Here is an 8,989-nt window from a genome sequence, read left to right on the forward strand (position 1 = left end):
TGCAAGGAAAAGGAAAATCACTACACTATAAACAGGAGGTTAAAACCAATTTGGTCAATAATAAATGAATTATAACATTAACCAAAATTTTGGCTAGTTTCACAAAATCCCCTTGTCCTAGCTTTCCTCTATTTTCAACTCTATCCCCCTTTCATTCCTTTGCTAAGAAAACAAATAACAGCTAGAGGTGGTTGTCAGTTTTTCTGTACACCAAAAAAGGCAGATCCCTGTACATACTAAACCGCCTGTGATCTGCACCCATCAAAACAACCAAGAAAAAGAAGTCTATTGCATACGGGGCCCTCCAAAAAACTTTACACAAACTCCAGCTAGAAAGTACTTCAGAGTGCTTCAGCAACAGGCTTCTGTAACACTGAGGTCCCTTGAAATATCATCATGCGATAAAATTTCTTATATTTGTTTATCTGTAACGAGGACAGCAGTTAGTCTAATATAATCAGAGTAGCAAACAATGAAAATCTAAAGCAAAAGATAAATGAAGCTGCTACACACCTCATCTTGAGGTAGCTTTGTAAAGCCAAATTTACCAGTCCATATTGATTCAGCTTCATCAGCAGCTGGTAGGACAAGGTTTTTCACATTTAAAGATCCAAGTAGCGTCTCAATACAAGAAAACAGGCACTGAAAATAACCCTGAAAAGAATATAGATTTCAGTTAGAATATTTCCTGGCATTCACAAAATCTTTATTTACTTTAAATAATTAATCAAAAACACTTGGGAGGGTACTGTATATTAATCACTCAAGTAGGAGACAAAAAAATCAAATAACCTGTCCTTGATGATCAGCAGTTGTCGCCACCAATGGAAGCTCAGCTATTTCTAACCCAAAGACACGAAATACTCCAGCAGACACGATATCCCCACTGCAAAACAATTAAATAAACAAAATCAGGTAATCCTTCCAACCAAATTTGCACTTCTATAAATAAATCATTCCACCTTCATACTTACTTGACAGTAAGCACTGCACAGTATATTCCACTAAAATCCTGACCACGAATGTTCCTTCTATAGAAATGAAACCAACAAGTAAGGAAAATTCATTGACATCCAGACACACACATATATCTAATATAACAATACAGAGAAAAATAGACAACGCTTACCCAAATAACATTGCAGGAATGAAATCACGGCCAGATGTTGAATCAACTATAGGATCAAACCTCTCCTGGAAAACAATTTTTTAATACTGATTAAAAGTGCACATCCATCAACATTAAAATAAATGACGTCTTCAAAATTTCATTACTAAAGACAGCAACTGATACAAATCAAAGACTGGATAAAGCCGAAACACTTGGACACTCACATGGAAAATGGCAACAGCTTTTGAAAGCAATTTCCTAGTTTCAACAGAATCGGAATCTAACTTCCAGTTTATAACCCTCCATTTAACATCAAGACCAGCTCCAATGTCTAAACTTTTCTCTTCATGCTTCTTTTTAATCAAATTTAGAAGGGGATCTGGGACATCCTTCTCCTTAGAAGCCACCAGATCCATCAGAGCAGTATGAATTTGACTGCAATTTCCACTACAGAACCAATTTCCAACAGGCAATTCCTGTAAAACAATCTCCATCAAAAAAATATTACACAATAGACAAACTAAGTTTCAACAAGGGGAAAAAAGAAAAGAAACTACGGTACCTCTAGGTTCTCCATGTTATGATCCTTCAAACATCCAACATGATATTCTTTCTCACACTGCAAGGACATAAAAATCAGAGCTTTAAACATTATGATATCAATAAAAGCTACTAACTAGTAAGGCTTGGCTATTTAAAATTCTGATAAAGCAGTACCTGATCACAAATAATTACTGTCTGAGGACCAAAGCTTTTACTGAAATTGGGACGACTGTACATTACATCAAAACATCAAGAAGGTAAAAATAATGTCTTAAAGCAGGCATACTAAACCACTTATATAGAAACTATTAAAGAAGAAAACAGAAGTAACACAAGATTCAATCCAAAAGAAGTATCTCAAATTTCATGCATCAACCCATACAAGAGGAACTCAAATTTATACATAATATACCTTGAATCAATATACAGCTTGCCTGACTTGACAATAAATAAATAAATAGCACAGAAATACCTGCACAAGGCACATCCACCATGGTCAACTTCTAAAGTTCTGACAACACGAATGCATCTTTTGTTCATCAGTTCCAAAATATCAGGGCCTGCAATCCTTCCTGCAGCTGCCAGAGCATTCACCTCGTGTTGCCCATGCCTGTCTTTCTGGAAAACATTCTGGCAATACTTACAATACCAAGTACCACTAGGAATGCATGGTAAAGGGACACAATCTGAAATTGTAAAATATGAAACAGTGGGAACCTTGACTAAAAACACCAGCATCAAGTTCAAATTGCAGAGGAAAAGAATTACTTTTACATGAAGCACAAGATAACCAAGAATTAAATTCCACAAACAATTTCATGAAAGATTCAAACACAATCACCATAAATCCCAGACGGTTAGCAGACTTGAAGTTAAGAATCTCATATTTAGAAAGCTTTACAAGATAAACTTTTTTTGGTAAGTTTTAGGAGGGAGAGGGGATTGTCCAATTCCATAGCCAAGGAAGTGCCCTGCCACAAGCACTAGCAGGGTTTAAAGAAGATCTGACAGATGACTTATCAATGAAGGATAACCATAAAAAACCAAACCCAAATTTATTATTTATCTCCATAGTTTAATAGTGCAAGTTAGCCCATAAAGCAGTTCTCAACCATTTGCCTATTTCTTTTCTATATGCTCTGTTCACCCAACATAATGCTTAGCATTACTTGGAAGTTATTTAGTTATTATTTTAATGTAGCTGCTAACTTTTCTACACTTCAAGCTATTAAGAATAGCATGAAAAAATAATCAAACTAGAAACAAGAAACAAAGTATAACAAAGAAACCAATGGAATTTGTAAGGAAAACAAATAATCAATGTTGGAGACTCGACATCACTAAAAAACATATTATATATATATGGTATGTCAATAAACATGCTTTGAATTACTCTATGGCCTCAGCTATAAGAAATTTTATAGAGATCTACAATCTTGAAAGATGTTTGTTCACTTGTTTTTATTTAATATTTTAGGCTGGGAAGATGCCAACTCATTACTGACTTGCCATCCAGTTGCTGGTTCTGTTTTTGTATCAAGTTTGCTTGTCATGTTCACTTCATGCAACTTAACACTAGCAAGTTATATGCCACAATTTGAAGAAAGGCTATAAAGTTAACATGTGTTAATACAGAACAATATTTATACAACAAAAAGCAAACAAACATTTCACCTATGTGAAAAGCTCTAGGGCATCCATCACAACACAGAAGATCCCCTCCATCTTCACATATGATGCAGAGATCATCATTGTCATTGTTGGAAAACCTCCTATGATCTTTTGATAAAGAGATGGACAACTCATGGAGAGAGATTCCATTAGATGTGTATATGTGCAGGTAACTGCAATACAATAACTCAATATTAAACAAGAAAATATGATTGATGGTCAATTGTACAAAACACTATCCTTCAAATCATGAATCAATGGAAAACTCAGGCAGCCCTAAGAAATTGGAAAACAAGAAAAGGAAAAGGAAAAAAAATATAAGAAAGTAGTCTAGTTTGTTTTCTATTTTCCCTTAAATATGACATCATAATTTTAATATTTTTCCTCTCAAATACTTTATGTTCAGATTTAAAATTTAATTATGTTTTCATATTGTACCAGATCTTGAAAATATAAATACAATGCAGAAATAAAAAATAAAAACAAGTTAAACACATATGAAGGGCATGAAAAAATAAACTCATGACAAGCAATTTAATGCAAATCTTGATAGACAATGCAGGTAAACCTGACATCCAATAACAAATTAAACAATAACTCACGGTTTGCGTCGAGATGCCCAGCCAGCATGAGCTTCAAACTGAGAGGCACTGACCTGCTCATTGCAGCAGGTACAAAAAATTCCATATCCCTTTTTGTAACCAACCAACAGTTTCTGACCACAACCACAAAACAAATACGATCAGGAAAGGTAACAGTCATAAATAATAGGAAAAACATAACCCATTTCAATCAAAGCAACCTGTCCATGAGCATAGTAGGCTAGTTCAGTTCCATCTGGCAAAACATCTGCTTCAAATACCAACTTATGCAAGCGCAAATCCCTTTAAAAATTTTAAAAATAGATGGACAAGAATTAAATCCCTGATAAGACTAAAACATGACATGTTAAAGCATGTAAAAATATTCATTTCTAAATTCTAAGTCAAGCAAATGTTTTAGATAAGTGCTTTACAAACACACTTACTTCCTAGTTAGTCTTCCCTGACTCTTACCACGAGATGCACTGTGCTTCATCCCATTGCTAAACGATTTTGGCTTCATACTATTGTTTAGTGAATCTGGCTCCATGCCATTGTCTAATGAGTTTGGCTGCATCCCAGTGTCTAATTTATTTGGCTGCACCTCATTGTGTAATGAATTTGGCTGCACTTCATTGTCTAATGATTTTTGAATCACAACTGGTTCTGGTGATCTGAGATAGATGGAATGTGCATGCATTCAATAATCATATGCAGTAAATTTTGATAATATCACTATCACACCACATGTGCTATATGTTTACTCGAATGAAAACATGCAATGCATTGTTCATCTGTAGTTTGGAGCAAAAGTGAAAATGACATTAAACAAAATAACTTGCCATCCTATACTATAATAGGCTGATCACTTTTTAGCATAGTATAAACAGGAAGTGTAAATCGGTTGACAACTATTACAATTAACAATTATTTCACATAAATTTTAATGAAGGAAATGTTCCCAAACTTATCCTAATTTCTTATTTTTAATAATGTACAGTTAAGTAGTCATTATGTTTAACAAATAAAATGATACCTGGGTTGAACTGGTTGTGAAATTCCTTTGTTGCTAGCCACGGCTGTTTGAGCGGGGCTTACTAAGCATGAATCACATACTAGCCTTGACACACCCTTGCATGCCCCTAAAATAAACACTAAAATTCATCAATATTACTTGTTACATGGCCTGGAAATAGTATGCAAAGCTGCAAACACATTGGGGGGAGTCAACGGTGGAAATCAAACATATGCATTTCAAACCTCTGCAGTTCAAACAGATGGAAGATTTCTTCATAGTGAAGTCACCAAGGAGCTTTTGGACAGCCTCATCCATGGACTCCAATGGAAAATCGCAACAGCAGCAGGCATTCATGACATCACGGAGGGTTTTTCCACTATTCCCATCATGGATGTAAATATACTCAGGGGGCCGCTTGTTTGCACTGCCAGCATGCAGCTCAAACACAGTGGGTGTGACAACCTATTCTCACCAAAAATCAGATACAAAGGAAAACCCATTACAACCCATAATAATCTCAGACACTAAAAACACAAAAAAAAGAACCTATGATATCTTACATTCTTACTCACCTCAACCCCCTTACAAATCTTACAAAAGCACAAAACACCAGAGTCTTGAATCACTCCTTGAAGCCCCTTTTCCCCGTCTTTCCAACCTGCCTACAAACAAAATCCTCAAACACATCAAACTCATATTTCAAGCAGAAATTCCCTAATTTTCTAATATTAACACTCAAAAACCATGATTATTAAATAGAACCAAACAATACCTTCACTCCCTTCATGTACATCACTGGCAGCCCCTCAAGAATCCCTGTTGCCAGAAGATCCCTCAACTTGGCAGGAAACTTCTTCAGTTTCCCTCTATTCGAAAACTTCACCGAACTAGGAGTAGTCATTACCAACGAAGCCCCAGCTTCAGTTTCCCTCTTAACACCATCACTAATTCCAGCCACACCAACATGTTCCCCATCGTTTGTTTCCTCGGATTTTACCTTCAATGCCGACCGCGTAAACCTTCTCTCCGATTGAGGTCTCTCCAACCGCTTCTTCATGCTCTTCTTCCCCTTAGCACCATCATTAACCAAAGCTAGGGCAACCCCATTAGAATCTTTCTCCTCCGATTCCTCTATACAAAGGGGTTGTTCTGCCATCTCATCCACAACCTCTTCCTTCAATGTCTCAGGCACAATAGGTTCCTGTTCCTTCAACGTCTCGGCCACAATCGCTTCCTCTTCATTGATAACATCATCCAACACCTTCGGTTCCTCTTCGCTGATAACAGATTCAGGTTCTAACATCTTCGGTTGCTCTTCGCTGATAAGAGTCTCTAGCACCACGTCACTCTTGGGTTCCTCCTCACAAACCTGCATTGCCGCGGATTCTGATTCTCCCACGTGATTATTATTCTTAGGTTCATCATCGCTCTGAAGATCCACCACGTCGCTCTTGACCTCTTCCTCGCTCATAGCATCCTCCAAGGTTTTCGCCTCCTCGGACTTCCTCGACCTTTTCCGGGCCGAGGGGGGCTGAACCGGGGCCTCGACCCGGTTCTTGCTGGCCCGCGTTCGGCCCAGAGAGCCGCCGCAGATCTCAGATTGGGCCTTCATGGCGAATGCGAACTCCCTCTTGAGACCCGTACGAACCCTAGAAAGCACAACGAACTCGTCGGAATCGGCGCCCTTCGCCATTGAATGGACCTATTGATGATACAAAAAATCACGATAAGACGAAATCAATTACGGAAGATTCGAGAAACTGCGTGGATTGCACTAGCGCGTGGGGGATTGTTGGGTTTGGAAGGGAAAGGAAAGTTAGGGTTTGAAAAAAAGGGAAAGAGTGAATGATTTGATTTGGGATTTGGGGTCGTAAAAGAAAAGACAGGGTGGGTTTGGTTGAAGAAGGGATCTTAATGCCAAAACTAACCCTGCGTTGGGGATGCGTTTTCTCTTCCAGATTTTGATTTTCCATTTCGCCTTGTGTTTCGTGATTTTCTAGTTTCTGCTTTCTTATAAGTGCCCCATAATAAATATTAAATCCTAAGCCAATGCTTAAAACTATTGTTTGACGATTTTGAAATAAAAAATATGCGGGCCTCTCATCTCATGCACCATTTTCAAATTTTTCTATCATGAGGTGTCTGATGACTATTTTGAATGTTGTGCCAATTTTTTAATGGGACACATAATGTATAAAAAATATATATAATTAACAAAAAGTTAGTTGTGAAAATAGAGATAAAAAATGTTTTAAAATAAAATTATATTTTGATAGAAAAAAGCGTTATAAATTAATACATTATATTATTGGATATATTCTTTTTTTTAACTTGTTTATTAAATTATTGATATATTTAATTTAGGATATGTTTTACAAAATATTTAATTAATTTTTAGTTTTCTTATTAATTAAAAAGTTTGTTTGTTTGATAAATAATTTATTTTTAATAATTTATTGGTTATGTTTCATATTATATTTAAGTTAAGTTAATTTTTAGTTATTTTTTTTTTGTTAGTTGAAAATTTTGGTTGACTTTTTTTATAAATAATTTTTTTTAGTATTTTCTAAAAAAAACTTTAGTTTGTAATTTTTATATTTTCTTTCATTTTTATTCTTAATATATTTATCCAATTTCTTAATTATCATTTTTAATAAATTATAATTTTATCATTTTTCACTTTTCAGTTACTTTATTAATTTTATCAAACATTTATAATTTAATAAATTAGTTTTTCAACTACCAATTATCTTTCTAGCTTTCAACTAGGTAGTTTTATGATCATCACCTTGAAATAAATTATCTCTTTTTCTTTACTTTAAGAATACATTATCTTTTTTTATTATCATTTTCTGTTTAAATTTCAAAGTTTACTGTCATCATTAAATATTTAATATGTTTTCTAATTTTCAATTTATCTCCTAATTTAAACTTATGCATATTCCTTTATTCTTTCATCTCTCCTAATTTAAATTAATTTCCCCCTCTCATGTTTGATTTCACATGGATTTTTTTTCTGATTTTCTGAGATAAGTTATCTGTATCTCCTTCATTTATCCTTAACTCTTCTACCTTCTATACAGGTTTAATTTCTTTTATCTATTATCTCATTTAAATTTCTCTATCGTTCACATGTTTTAAACTATCTTGTTCCTCTTATTTTGGATTTATAATGAAAATTATTTCTTATTTGTTGGAGATAATAATTTATCATTATCTTTTCTCTTATCATCATGAGGATAATTATTATTTCTTTATTTAAATTTATCAACTTTATTGTCATCATTAATTGAAATCACAAAAATTAAATTTATCATTGAATTTAAATTATTTTAATTTATAATATTGAATGGTATTATATTTAATATTTTTTAAATTAAATTATTAAAATTTTATCAAGGAATTTGATATACATTTACTTTAATTAATGTTATGAATTTGATCTATTTTTTATTCATTTAATTACCATGAACTATATAATGTATTATGTTTTATTTAACTAGAAATATTAAAAAAACTTTTATGAATTATTAATTATTACATTGATTCCAATTATATTTATATGATGTGTATGAGTGCATGCGCGTGTAGGTATGTGTGTGCACACACGCAATCTTGTTCATGCTATGTAAATTTATTAAACAAATTTTTTTTTATAATGTTTTATTTAATTTACTTTATTAAGTATGGGATGAATGCTTTATCTAAATTAAATCATAACCCATTAAATTTTTATAAGCAAAAATTTTTATTCTGACAATCACACATCGATTTTTTTTTCGTTCTATTATATTTTAATATTGAGTTTATTGAGTAAAAATGTTTTTTTTTTTTAGATTCAAACGTGCAAAGAAGACAAATTGGGCATAGCCAATGCATTATGCAAGACATTATTAGATTGGCTTGGAACATACTCCAACCAATGAGTTCAGATCTTCTCCATTTTTGTTCACCATCAAATAACATGTGGCGTTAAAAATGTTCAAATATTGAGATTCAAATATATTTTTTTTAAAAAAAGGAAAATTCTATCCCTCTGCCTGCTACGCCCATTTGTTTTTCTCT

General features: G+C 33.6%; 1 protein-coding gene across 1 annotated transcript; it reads right to left on the reverse strand.

The window, feature by feature from the left end:
- Window positions 1–6,930, reverse strand: LOC114379410. The gene is made up of 17 exons (XM_028338060.1): window positions 5,697–6,930; window positions 5,497–5,586; window positions 5,167–5,386; window positions 4,943–5,048; window positions 4,353–4,580; window positions 4,128–4,209; window positions 3,928–4,040; window positions 3,329–3,498; window positions 2,127–2,340; window positions 1,829–1,883; window positions 1,674–1,730; window positions 1,336–1,587; window positions 1,130–1,194; window positions 975–1,031; window positions 793–886; window positions 514–654; window positions 1–425 (listed from the first exon to the last, which is right to left on the reverse strand). Exons 1-17 carry the CDS (start codon window positions 6,615–6,617, stop codon window positions 342–344), a joined length of 2,949 nt encoding a protein of 982 aa, XP_028193861.1. The 5' UTR covers window positions 6,618–6,930; the 3' UTR covers window positions 1–341.
- Between the last annotated feature and the right edge of the window lie 2,059 nt (window positions 6,931–8,989).

The sequence above is a fragment of the Glycine soja genome, chromosome 12 (assembly GCF_004193775.1).
Source record: "Glycine soja cultivar W05 chromosome 12, ASM419377v2, whole genome shotgun sequence".
Classification (NCBI taxonomy): Eukaryota; Viridiplantae; Streptophyta; class Magnoliopsida; order Fabales; family Fabaceae; genus Glycine; species Glycine soja.

Coding starts and splice junctions, on each gene's coding strand:
- LOC114379410 (XM_028338060.1), bottom strand. CDS start 6,617: ATGGCGAAGGGCGCCGATTCCGACGAGTTCGTTGTGCTTTCTAGGGTT. Junction 1,588..1,673: donor ATAACATGGAGAACCTAGAG/GTACCGTAGTTT, acceptor ATTGTTTTACAG/GAATTGCCTGTTGGAAATTG. Junction 887..974: donor TGTGCAGTGCTTACTGTCAA/GTAAGTATGAAG, acceptor ATTGTTTTGCAG/TGGGGATATCGTGTCTGCTG.